At 45.1% G+C, this 13,804-nt stretch overlaps 1 protein-coding gene across 7 annotated transcripts in view; it reads left to right on the top strand.

The window, feature by feature from the left end:
• The window catches only part of SLC41A3 (solute carrier family 41 member 3), a 60,231-nt gene extending 46,708 nt beyond the window's left edge, over positions 1-13,523 (top strand). For 6 of the 7 annotated variants that reach the window (XM_069736271.1, XM_069736275.1, XM_069736272.1 and 3 more), the window contains 10 exons: positions 43-353; positions 8,606-8,713; positions 8,794-8,865; positions 9,526-9,670; positions 9,746-9,892; positions 9,975-10,119; positions 10,612-10,691; positions 10,782-10,916; positions 11,152-11,300; positions 13,080-13,523. In XM_069736271.1, the coding sequence (XP_069592372.1) occupies positions 57-353; positions 8,606-8,713; positions 8,794-8,865; positions 9,526-9,670; positions 9,746-9,892; positions 9,975-10,119; positions 10,612-10,691; positions 10,782-10,916; positions 11,152-11,300; positions 13,080-13,265 (1,464 nt within the window). In that variant the 5' untranslated portion in view covers positions 43-56 and the 3' untranslated portion in view covers positions 13,266-13,523. Of the gene's footprint in view, positions 1-42; positions 354-6,463; positions 7,281-8,605; positions 8,714-8,793; positions 8,866-9,525; positions 9,671-9,745; positions 9,893-9,974; positions 10,120-10,611; positions 10,692-10,781; positions 10,917-11,151; positions 11,301-13,079 lie in introns of those variants that run through there. The other variant, XM_069736277.1, reaches the window with a different exon arrangement.
• Positions 13,524-13,804: the final 281 nt, after the last annotated feature.

Genomic DNA, 13,804 nt, shown 5'->3' with positions numbered 1-13,804 from the left:
TTTTTTAATCAACAAAGTAAATAATCACTACTATCTCTGCAGAGTGACCGGTCATCATGAAGGGTGAGGAGACCCGACAGAGGAGGAAGGAGGGTCGTGCCAGGAATGGAGAGCGCTCCAAACACAGAGCAAAGAACAAAAGCAAACAGAATGAGAACCGAGGTGTCCACAGGGAGATCGTGGAAGAAGAGGTGCCACTCATTCCAGAAAAGCGCCCACCACCAGAGAAGAAGGCTCCTATGCCCAGGCCGGGAGATGAGTCTTCTATCTCCATCGCCCTGCAGGTGTTATTCCCATACCTGCTGGCGGGGCTGGGCATGGTGATGGCGGGCATGGTGCTGGATATCGTGCAGGTAGGAGAAACGCGGTTGGAAAAGCTTTGACTCTCATCTCCATCTGCTCTTGTGTGTGTTTTGGGCAATTTATCCGGTTCTAGAGATTTTGTTGTATTTCTATGGGTTGTACCGACTGTCAGAGGCTTGGACCAAGGCTCATGGGTCCTGGTCCAAAAGTGCAGCCTGCCGACCCCCCAACACCTCTCCCCGTCCACAATCTCACCCTGTATACATGATGTATACATCCTGAGAGGAGTCGTGAGAAATGTCTCCTCCTGGTCTATCGCAGTCCCCCAAATTATCTCAGAACAGACCCTAAAATATATTTGAACTTTAGTGCAATCGCCAAAATAAATTCAGACACCTAAATTGAGACCCCAGAATAGGACCAGATACCAGACCATTCCATAAAATAAGTTCTGACCCCTAAATTGATTTTTTTAGAGCAGACCAGTCTGCAAAATTAATCCAGACTTCTAAATTAGTACTCTGGACCCCAAAATTGAGACCACCGACCTCCAAACACCAGACCATACCCTAAAATGAATTCAGACCCCTAAATTGAGACTCCAGACCAAACCCCAAAATGAATCCAGACCACAATGTGAGCCTTATTAATACTACAGGCCCTGAAATGAATCCAGACCTCAGACCAGACCCCAAATGTATTCACACCTCAGACCAGACCCCAAATATATTCACACCTCAGACCAGACCCCAAATGTATTCACACCTCAGACCAGACCCCAAATGTATTCACATCTCAGACCCCAAATATATTCACACCTCAGACCAGACCCCAAATATATTCACACCTCAGACCAGACCCCAAATGTATTCACATCTCAGACCCCAAATATATTCACACCTCAGACCAGACCCCAAATATATTCACACCTCAGACTAGACCCCAAATGTATTCACACCTCAGAGCAGACCCCAAATGTATTCACATCTCAGACCCCAAATATATTCACACCTCAGACCAGACCCCAAATGTATTCACATCTCAGACCCCAAATATATTCACACCTCAGACCAGACCCCAAATGTATTCCCACCTCAGACCAGACCCCAAATGTATTCCCACCTCAGACCAGACCCCAAATGTATTCACACCTCAGACCCCAAATGTATTCACACCTCAGACCCCAAATGTAGTCACACCTCAGACCCCAAATGTATTCACACCTCAGACCAGACCCCAAATGTATTCACATCTCAGACCAGACCCCAAATGTATTCACACCTCAGACCAGACCCCAAATATATTCACACCTCAGACCAGACCCCAAATGTATTCACACCTCAGACCAGACCCCAAATGTATTCACATCTCAGACCCCAAATATATTCACACCTCAGACCAGACCCCAAATATATTCACACCTCAGACTAGACCCCAAATGTATTCACACCTCAGACCAGACCCCAAATATATTCACACCTCAGACCAGACCCCAAATGTATTCACACCTCAGACCCCAAATGTAGTCACACCTCAGACCCCAAATGTAGTCACACCTCAGACCCCAAATGTAGTCACACCTCAGACCAGACCCCAAATGTATTCACACCTCAGACCCCAAATATATTCACACCTCAGACCAGACCCCAAATGTATTCACACCTCAGAGCAGACCCCAAATGTATTCCCACCTCAGACCAGACCCCAAATGTATTCCCACCTCAGACCAGACCCCAAATGTATTCACACCTCAGACCCCAAATGTAGTCACACCTCAGACCAGACCCCAAATGTATTCACATCTCAGACCAGACCCCAAATGTATTCACACCTGTACATTTTTGGGTTCTCTCCATTTCCCGTGCCCCCCAGTGTTTTCTACCCCAGTTTCAGGTTGAAATCTCAATTCAGATGCAGTCGGGGGACGACCCCCGGAAATTCTCAGGCCCCTGTATTTCCCGATACGACATGGGGGTGTGAATACTTTGTGGCAGCATTGCCGGGCACCGGACTGAGGAGCGGGCGAGGGTTGATGAGACTTGAGCCCCGGCTGACGTGAATTTTATGTCCGGTTGCCTTTAATTCTGTTGGCACTGAGAGCGGGTCACCCTGCCCTCTGGTATCAGATGAGGACTCGGCGGACAGCGTGTGCTCATGCCACTGACTTGTCAGCTTAGCGAGGCCGACACATGGTGGGATATACTGGAAAACAAGCGTAAGGAGGCAAGAAATAACCGTCTGCACGATACAGTCCTGTGGAGAGAATGAGGGAGCGATGCAAAATCCCGAAAATCGATTTACAAACCTGCAGTCAGTAAAGGAAAGGTGCAACAGTGAGGCCGTGACCACTTCTATTTCTAGGTGGCAAACTATTCCCAGCCCTGGGCGAGTACACTGGGGACCATTCACAGGGAGCAATGAAAGCATCGGCCCACCAGAGCCACAATGTCTGTCACTCCATCTTCAGTGGTCGAAGCAATGGAGAATTCAGAAGCTGCAAAGTATTGTACATTGTTCACCTGCTGCATCTCCACCATGTCAGCGGTCTGGATGTAGTGTGTAGTCGCCTCTGCTGAGCCACTGTACTGCACCCACTACTCAGCGAGCACCCAGACCCCAGCACCAAGCAACGCCACAGTCTCCGAGTGTTAGGCTGGAGACACACTAGCCATTTAAAAATCGGTCCAATTTTGATGTAGGAGAGTCGGACGAGTGCGATGCAATTGTCATGCGAGTGTCATGCGTTTTTTGTGCGAGCACAATCCGATTTTTCACACCTAGCATCCGATTTACATCAGACTGCAATGCGATTTTAGCATGAGCATTTACATAGAAAAATTCTTTAAGTAATTTACACATCATTTTAAAACGAAACATTCATGAATATGTACAGTACAGACCAAAAGTTTGGACACACCTTCTCATTTAAAGATTTTTCCGTATTTTCAGGCCTATGAACATTGTACATTCACACTGAAGGCATCAAAACTATGAATTAACACATGTGGAATTATATACTTAACAAAAAAGTGTGAAACAACTGAAATTATGTCTTATATTCCAGGTTCTTCAAAGTAGCCACCTTTTGCTTTGATGACTGCTTTGCACACTCTTGGCATTCTCTTGATGAGCTTCAAGAGGTAGTCACCGGGAATGTTCTTCCAACAATCTTGAAGGAGTTCCCAGAGATGCTTAGCACTTGTTGGCCCTTTTGCCTTCGCTCTGCGGTCCAGCTCACCCCAAACCATCTCGATTGGGTTCAGGTCTGGTGACTGTGGAGGCCAGGTCATCTGGCGTAGCCCCCCATCACTCTCCTTCTTGGTCAAATAGCCCTTACACAGCCTGGAGGTGTGTTTGAGGTCATTGTCCTGTTGAAAAATAAATGATGGTCCAACTAAACGCAAACCGGATGGAATAGCATGCCGCTGCAAGATGCTGTGGTAGCCATGCTGGTTCAGTATGCCTTCAATTTTGAATAAATCCCCAACAGTGTCACCAAAAAAAGCTCTAAACCCGAAAATAAAACCAATGAGAAAGTGACAGGGGATGAAGTATAAAAGTCAATTTTTATTGGATAGCAGTAGTGACAACAATATTAAAAAATATATTAAAAATATATAAAACGATATAATCCAAAAAGATAGTACATATGTGCACAATTCAAGCTGCACATGACAAGGTAGGCCGAATCATAATAAAATATCAAAGAGTAGAAATGGCAGTCTGTGGCATATGCACACAAAAAATGAAAAACAGGTGTATATTAAACAGCCTATACAATATAATATAAGCACAGGAAAAATCCTCAAATAACGTGTGAAACAATGGTAGAAATTTATCAATAATAAAGTGCTAAGTGCAGTAAACAAATTACCACCTAAGGGGCTTGATGTGCAATATGCTGAAGAAAAACAATCCAGTGCAAAGTGCTATGTGCCAATGCTATAGGGATGCCAGTTACTCACAATGAATGAAGGGAATATTCCCAGGCCACCAGCAGCGAGATAATGTGCACCCCGACGCGCGTTTCAGACACGCAGTCCTTCGTCCCCCTGACGAAGGACTGCGTGTCTGAAACGCGCGTCGGGGTGCACATTATCTCGCTGCTGGTGGCCTGGGAATATTCCCTTCATTCATTGTGAGTAACTGGCATCCCTATAGCATTGGCACATAGCACTTTGCACTGGATTGTTTTTCTTCAGCATATTGCACATCAAGCCCCTTAGGTGGTAATTTGTTTACTGCACTTAGCACTTTATTATTGATAAATTTCTACCATTGTTTCACACGTTATTTGAGGATTTTTCCTGTGCTTATATTATATTGTATAGGCTGTTTAGTATACACCTGTTTTTCATTTTTTGTGTGCATATGCCACAGACTGCCATTTCTACTCTTTGATATTTTATTATGATTCGGCCTACCTTGTCATGTGCAGCTTGAATTGTGCACATATGTACTATCTTTTTGGATTATATCGTTTTATATATTTTTAATATATTTTTTAATATTGTTGTCACTACTGCTATCCAATAAAAATTGACTTTTATACTTCATCCCCTGTCACTTTCTCATTGGTTTTATTTTCGGGTTTAGAGCTTTTTTTGCTTTTCTAGTGGGTTTCCACTAGATTCGTGGCACTGTTGGTGACCCTTTTACTTATATCGAAGGGAATATAGAATAGATATTATTTTATTACCACATATATTAATAAGGTGTCACTTCTGTGTCTTTCTACTAACAGTGTCACCAGTAAAGCCCCCCCACACCATCACACCTCCTCCTCCATGCTTCACGGTGGGAACCAGGCATGTAGAGTCCATCCGTTCACCTTTTCTGCGCCGCACAAAGACACGGTGGTTGGAACCAAAGATCTCAAATTTGGACTCATCAGACCAAAGCACAGATTTCCACTGGTCTAATGTCCATTCCTTGTGTTCTTTAGCCCAAACAAGTCTCTTCTGCTTGTTGCCTGTCCTTAGCAGTGGTTTCCTAGCAGCTATTTTACCATGAAGGCTGCTGCACAAAGTCTCCTCTTAACAGTTGTTGTAGAGATGTGTCTGCTGCTAGAACCCTGTGTGGCATTGACCTGGTCTCTATTCTGAGCTGCTGTTAACCTGCGAAGACTCTTGGTCTTCCTTTCCTGGGGCGGTTGTCATATGAGCCAGTTTCTTTGTAGCGCTTGATGGTTTTTGCCACTGCACTTGGGGACACTTTCAAAGTTTTTCCAATTTCTTGGACTGACTGACCTTCATTTCTTAAAATAATGATGGCCACTCGTTTTTCTTTACTTAGCTGCTTTTTTCTTGCCATAATACAAATTCTAACAGTCTATTCAGTAGGACTATCAGCTGTGTATCCACCAGACTTCTGCTCAACATAATTGATGGTCCCAACCCCATTTATAAGGCAAGAAATCCCACTTATTAAACCTGACAGGGCACACCTGTGAAGTGAAAACCATTCCCGGTGACTACCTCTTGAAGCTCATCAAGAGAATGCCAAGAGTGTGCAAAGCAGTCATCAAAGGAAAAGGTGGCTACTTTGAAGAATCTAGAATATAGGACATAATTTCAGTTGTTTCACACTTTTTTGTTAAGTATATAATTCCACATGTGTTAATTCATAGTTTTGATGCCTTCAGTGTGAATGTACAATTTTCATAGTCATAAAAATACAGAAAAATCTTTAAATGAGAAGGTGTGTCCAAACATTTGGTCTGTACTGTATATTCTTTTATATAAGGGCAGTAGTATTATTATTATTTTTCTGTTAACTTTTTTGTTCTCCAAACCAACATTCCAGTGTATTTTTTATACTTGTCTTGTTTTTAGTGTCAGTGTTTTTAGTGTCAGGTTTGATTTGTGTACTTTCATGAACTTGCTCCATTACATTTAATCCCGGTTCTACCTTGGAGAAAGTCTCATATTCAGGATCTTTATCTCGGTTCTCATAAACTAGCGAAAGAGCAATGACGGATTATAGGAGTCTTTGGCTTTTGATTGGCTGCTCCTAAGGAACACAGTCCGCAAATACCGCTTGGAAACTTTTCCCATTACCCCCCGATGTTTCCAATCCAGCACAGGAGAGCGTGAGTTACTCATTTTCTTCACTCTTTTGCATTCTTGCATTCTTAGAAAAAGTTTCTTTTTCTCTGTAGCTGAAGGAGAAAACGGCGCTGACATCCCACTGATAGACAGAAGGCGTGGAGCAAGATGATGGCTACGTGACGGGGTCTTGGATCTTGTGTCGGAGAGATAGGCTGCCTATGTATAGGTCAGGCCCACGGCACACGTACTCTATCAGTGATAACCACGCGGTTCATTGTTAATACTTTCATTGCTCCAGGACTTGTCGCATTCGCGGCTGGACAGTTTTTCTTTTTACGTTTTAACCGTTTTGAAATTTATGGTTCAAGGTCGCAGGAGAATCTTCAGACTTCAGTTTTGACTGTCAGTGACTAAGATTCATTTCTCTAGAGGAAATTCTAAGACTTTTTAGTTTGCATCTACAAGACGTCCCGACACATTCCCAAGACCGGATCATGCAGATTTGTCCAAGATAAACTCACGGACTCTACTATCCTGTGACTTCTTGGACGAATTATGGGTTAAGAAGCATCCAACAAACTTAAACTTTTTTGAAAACTTTTTGCTAAACTTTTTGAATTCTTTCCCTTTCGCTGTAAGTCAATGGATGCAAGTTTTTCCCATCTCTCTGGAAGATCCTGGAGCCTCCTCGATTCTCCACATTTTTTGCAAACGCTGCCGCAAAGCAAAGAAATGGTGGTTACTCATTTGGAATTGGAGTTCTGCTACCAGGGAAAGAAGTTGAGGGGATTTCGATGCAAGCTGTCACGGTCACCACATGGGTTTTTTCCTGAGACGGTTTTCTCCATCGCCGCCCAAGTGCTGTTGCCCTTCCTGATGTCTGGGCTGGCCATGGTGTCCGCTGGCCTGCTGATGGATATCTTCCAAGTGCGTATTGTCGAATGATCCACATGAATGATTTTGAAGCTTTCTTTGTATAACCTGTTGCCCAGATAGCAGCCAGGTCTGTGACTGATTACCTATTGTTTATAGCATCGTGGAAAGATCCTGGATAGGCAAAATTACCCCAACAAGGCGAGTCTCTACTTTGTAGTGTGCAGTATATAGTTATTGCCCCTTGTTTGCACATGGCCGTATCCCAGGATTAGTGTACGATTTATACAAGGATGGATTGGGGTCTGTCTTAGTTGAAAGAGTCAGTGAATTTTCATCTGAGCTCATACAGAGAAATAATGTACATCCCCCACATATCTAGTGCGTAATTAGGCTGCTAACTGGACGTTCAGGGTTAGGAAAGTTGGGTTATGACCCTGATGGCGCAGATTTCTTAAGGTTCTGTTCATATTATGGTTAAGGTTTCTATTATCAATGGAAACCAAAGGACAGAGTCTGATCCCTACACGATGGCCACCATTGACACCTGTCGGACCCCATTGAGTTATCATTGGGTTTGTAGGGTTCTATGAAGGTCATACCGCTGGTGATCATACATTAATCATCTATCCTATAGGGAAGGGATAAATGTTGTTCATGGGACACCCCCAAAACACATTGGCAGACTTTACGAACCCCTTTCTAAGCCAATTAGGTCCATCAAGTGCCATTGATGTTTGTCCTGTGACAGATCCATCATATCACCAGCTGTTTTGCCCCTAAAAAGTTGAAGCCACAATGCAGATGGAAGGGTGGAAGAAAGTTTTCTGAAGTGATGATATTTTTGCGAATAATTCCAATTATTCGATTAAATGCCAAGTTCATATGTGAATCACGATGATAGAATTACAAAGGTTTCATTACAGGGACGATGATGGTTGTGTGTGATGCATGGAAGGAGAGAGAATTCTTGTCCGTGTGGACTGTACACGGCGTCTTCTACCCATCAGGAAATATACGGGAACTGGAATGATGAGTCTCATAGAGAAGAAGCAGAAGTTTATAGTTTTGCCTGTGGGTCTCTCCCATCGTGTGACATGAAGGTCGGCGCTCCCGGCTCAGCTGGTCTTAATGTAACATATAGGTGAAAGCAATTTGGGGCTTATGGTTAATGTTGGGGTCTTTTCTACTGTTGCTGATCCACAGTGTCCACCTTCTTTATGACTAGGAACAATTGTGGCAATTTCATTGGTGAAAATGTTCTTAACCAGTTCCTTCATCACAAGGGTCAAAATCGTCCTTGGTGGAAGCTGAATGAAGAAGCCATGTTACTCGTCTATGACAGTACTACTCTCATGGTTTTACGTCCTCTCTTCCAGCATTGGGTTGTCTTTCGGACCATCACCGAGGTCTTCATTCTGGTTCCAGCACTGGTGGGTCTCAAGGGCAACTTGGAGATGACCCTGGCCTCTCGGCTCTCCACCGCTGTAAGCCTTTTGCATAAGTCACACAATGGCGTCTTTCCAGCTGGTGTCTCAAAACCTCACTCACCTTTTCCTGTTCGCAGGCAAATACTGGACAGTTGGATGACCCCAATGAGCGATGGAAGATGGCCGTCAGCAATCTGGCTTTAATTCAGGTTCGTCTATTCACCTTCATGCGTTAAATGTTTTGATAATAACTGTAGTCACCTAAAGGTGTTGTTATAAAGTGTAAATGCTAAGGATGGGTTATAAAGAAGTAAAAGATAATAAAAGCCGTGCTCACCTCATTGCTCCCAGCGGGCTGGAGTCTGAGTGCTGCCTGTGCCATGCGGCGTGCTGCTGCGCAGAGCACAGACTCCTGCGTCTCCTGGGCCTTACAGTTAACCCTAACCTGTGTCACTCTATCATCCTGGATAGAGAACTTGGACTGTTCTCATACAAAAGTCAAGATACATATTGATTTCAGGTGATATAACCCTTATAAGGGTGATGGGTGACCATTATCATGAATATTGGCTACAGTAACGGCAGGGATCACATGATCCATGATTCCCTCCTTTATTTCTCCCAAGATAAGGGGTGCCAGAATTTTGGGCAGCTGCTTATCCACTTCTTTCCATATAAACTGTTGAGCTGAATTCAGGAGAACCAACGTAAAGGGGCATTTTGGTAAAAATGGCGTTTGCTTATTGTAAAGCTCTAAGGATCTATGTGCCTATAGCCCCTATCACAAACCTGTAGTGCGCCAGAACATGAGACCATGGAGAAGTAATAGCCGCGTGTACAAGACCTCATACAATATGATTGTATTCCAGGTTCAGGCCACAGTCGTTGGTTTATTGGCCGCTGTTGCTGCTATTATCTTGGGCGCACTGTCTAAAGGTTATGTAGAACTAGACCAGGCCGCCGTCCTCTGCGCCAGCAGCGTGACCACAGCATTTATCGCTGCCCTGTCTTTGGGTAAGACCCGTGATTTCCTCCTTCACGATCACCGTTGGCTCCATGTCACTTCACTTTGCCCTTTTGTCCTTTCAGGTCTGGTGATGGTTGGGGTCATCATTGCATCTCGGAAGCTGGGAATTAACCCCGACAACGTAGCTACTCCCATCGCGGCCAGCCTGGGGGACCTGATCACTCTGTCACTGCTCGCAGGGATCAGCAGCACCTTGTTCAGCTACATAGGTATGAGACTTCAGGTAGACAAGGACATTGAGCCGAGCTCGGACGTGCGGTGTAACCGTGAGGTCTCTTGTGCCCCAACTAGACGTCCAGTACCTCTCTCCTCTGATCTGTGCCTTTTTCATCATCCTGATCCCACTGTGGGTGGCCATCGCCAAACAGAGCCCGTCCATTGCTGAAGTTTTAAAGTCTGGTTGGCAGCCGGTTATTGTGGCCATGTCTATTAGCAGGTAATGGAAACAGGTGGAGACGTCTTCAGTGTCAACCTGCAGAATCACACCAGAACCGCTGCAGGCGGGGGACGTCCTAATTGGGGACCACCCTCTACTAGTTAGGCCAAGAGCTCCTCCAATCTTGACCCTCAGGATCCCAAGTAGCTGTTGAAAACTGCTGCGACTCCAGCTGGTATCAGTGTGGGGCTCACAGCAGCAAAGACCCCCTTCTCCCCAGTTAGCTGTTGACAGGGGGATACTCAGTGTTTCCCCTTTAAATGTGGTGTAGGAGGGGTATAAATAACCTGCATGTAATTATCGGAGGGGTATAAACTATAGCTAATATGTTATTAATGCAATTTATATAAATAACTGGAATTATAACTAAGTACAGGAATATGCTAAGTTGTAAAATATTATATATTTATATTTTGCCATATTAATTGGGGGGCAAGTCCTGGTTTTAGTCTGCATTTCTAATTTTTTTCTTCCTTTCTTCTATCTATCTAGTATCGGTGGACTTATCTTAGACAAGACTGTAACGGACCCAAAATTCGAGGGCATGGCGGTTTTCACACCTGTTATAAATGGTATATGGAGAATGTTTTTGCCTTTTTATGTAATTTTTGCTCCTCACTTTACAGTCTTATTCACCTTTTTTCCCACTTTGTGATTCCTAGGAGTCGCAGGAAATCTCGTTGCGATTCAGGCAAGTCGGATCTCCACATTCCTCCATTTCTGGAGCATGCCCGGCGTCTTACCGTATAAAATGAGACAGCACTGGCCCAATCCGTGCACGACGTTCTTCTCCTCAGGTAAGAAGCTGGCGAGTACCTGCCCAGGGGAGAAATGTGCTCAGAGTAGTCGTTACTTCCGGTCCCCCCACTCCTCTCCGGGGATCATGCAGCAGGGGGCGACAGTGACCTCTGAGGGGAATGCGAAAACTGTGCTTCACCCCAAGACATGACGGGGCATTGGATTTGCATTGTTTTGCAGATTCTGCTCTGCAGTCTCGGTCCAGTTATCATTTTTCTCTTCGCCTTTTTGCAGGTGTTAATTCCAAATCAGCCAGAGTGTTATTCCTGCTGGTGGTGCCGGGACACCTCGTCTTCCTGTACACCATCCACCTGCTGCAGGGAGGGCACACGTCGCTCACCGCACTGTTCATCACCTTCTACCTGGTGGCAGCGCTCCTACAGGTAATGGCGGGACTACACAGGGAGGCGGTCCTTAGGACAAGGGAAATTTGCATATTTAAATTGTGCCCAATCAGCTGGTAATTATAATATGTGCACCCTATACAGCGATCAGCCATAACATTACCCATGAATAACAATAATTACAATTAGTGACAATGGCGCCTGTCAGAGGTGGGAGATATCGGGCAGCAAGTGCAGTTCTTGAAGTTCATGTGTTGGAAGCAGGAAAAATGGGCAAGAATAAGCGACGTGACAAGGGGCAAAGTGTGATTGTGGGGTCTTCCTGCTATGCTGCAGGTCTGGTGGAGTGTTATCAGTATACTGCAGGTCTTGTAGGATATTTCCGGAAAATTGGACGATCTCGTGGGGCGTTTTTAGTATACAGCGGGTCTCATGGGGTTTTCTTGGTGTACGGCAGGTCTCATAGGGTCTTCTCGGGATAGGGCGGGTCTCGTGGGGTGTTCTTAGTATACGGTGAATCTTGTGGGTTGTCTCGGTATATGGGCGGGACTTATAGGGTGTTCTTGGTATTTGGCGGGTCTCGTGGGATGTTCTTGGTATACGACGGGTCTCGTGGGATGTTCTTGGTATACGGCGGGTCTCGTGGGATGTTCTTGGTATACGGCGGGTCTCGTGGGATGTTCTTAGTATACGGTGGGTCTCGTGGGATGTTCTTGGTATACGGCGGGTGTTGTGGGATGTTCTCCATATAGGGTAGGACTTATAGGATGTTCTTGGTATACGGCGGGCCTCGTGGGATGTTCTTGGTATACGGTGGGTCTTGTGGGATGTTCTTGGTATACGGTGGGTCTCGTGGGATGTTCTTGGTATACGGTGGGTCTCGTGGGATGTTCTTGGTATACGGCGGGTCTTGTGGGGTGTTCATGGTATACGGCAGGTCTCGTGGGATGTTCTTGGTATACGGTGGGTCTCGTGGGATGTTCTTGGTATACGGCGGGTCTCGTGGGATGTTCTTGGTATACGGTGGGTCTCGTGGGATGTTCTTGGTATACGGTGGGTCTCGTGGGATGTTCTTGGTATACGGCGGGTCTTGTGGGGTGTTCATGGTATACGGCAGGTCTCGTGGGATGTTCTTGGTATACGTGGGTCTCGTGGGATGTTCTTGGTATACGGTGGGTCTCGTGGGATGTTCTTGGTATACGGCGGGTCTCTTAGGATATTCTCAGTTTATGGGCGGGTCTCATACGGTTCTCCTCAAGTCTCACCATGTACTGTAGTGGGGCCAAAGGTTTCGATGGGCCAGCATGATGGTTTACCCATTATTAGGAAGGTGATTTTAATGTTATGACTGATCGTTGTATATTTGCAATATAACCCATATACTGTTAACTATGGGGCCCGTATACTGAAACCTCAGACCCCTTTTCTGTATAAGTCTATTACATGGATTTGAAGCAGAGGGAAGATATGGGTCCATGACTGAACCCAGAAATAAGGTTCTCCTCGGTCCATGGTTGCCTTGTAAATTATTTACATAAAACCAGAAGAAATCAAGGTTGATTCACAGGGGCAAATTTATCAAAACTGTGTTGCCCATAGCAACCAATCAGAATGCAGCTTTCACTTTATCACGCCTTTTTACAAAATGAAAGCTGACCTCTGGTTGCTGTAGACAGTTGTAGTAACTGAGGCCTAGCGTGTTTGAAAATTGTGCTTCAGTTCCTAGGCGTCTTCAAGATCTCTGCTTTCTGTCAGTGAAAGAAGGCTTTAAAGTTGGAAAACCTGAGCGTTTCACGTATACAATCTCTTATATTATAGGTCTGTATCCTGCTATACGTCGCCGACCTCATTGTTCGCTTCATGTGGAGAAGAGCCCTGGACCCAGACAACTTCTCCATCCCGTACCTCACCGCCCTCGGCGACCTGCTGGGCACCGGATTCCTCGCCCTCTGTTTCCGGCTCGCCTGGCTCCTTTCTGCCACAGAGTCGGAGCTGGGAGACTGACTGGACTAATAGCAAATGATTTTTTGATTTTTTTTTTCTTCTCCTTTTTTCTTTTGCTACTAAACTTGCACATGAAAGGAACAATGGAAGAATTTGTCTTTTCTACCGGCGACGACACCATGCGGACTATTTATCTTGTGATATTCATCACCAGCGACGGAAATCTCAGCCGAAACTGCAAAGTTATAAGGAAAATATTAAGTTCTTTGTATTTATAGAGAAATCTTATGCCATTTACAATAAAAACAATTGTCCTGAGTGACTTCGTGTGTATGAGGGCGAGAAATCCGAGGCCTTAGGGACAAAATCATAGTTACCTTCGTACATAAACCATTCAGGAGTTCTGACACGGCTGGAAGTCTTCACGTCATCCCTTCACATCATCCCCATCCTACCAGGGTCAGTCCCAAAAAAAGACAGTCAGAAACATCCCTTGTGATGCAACTTTGCATAAACCCACCCTTTCAGTGTCAAATTAGCATAACTAACTCCCCTCCTGTTATATTTCCATAAGTACCGCCCCTGAGGTTCTGGTTTGT

The sequence above is a fragment of the Ranitomeya imitator genome, chromosome 8 (assembly GCF_032444005.1).
Source record: "Ranitomeya imitator isolate aRanImi1 chromosome 8, aRanImi1.pri, whole genome shotgun sequence".
Classification (NCBI taxonomy): Eukaryota; Metazoa; Chordata; class Amphibia; order Anura; family Dendrobatidae; genus Ranitomeya; species Ranitomeya imitator.
Note: the sequence above shows the minus strand (reverse complement) of the source record. Positions and strands in the feature narration are given on the sequence as shown.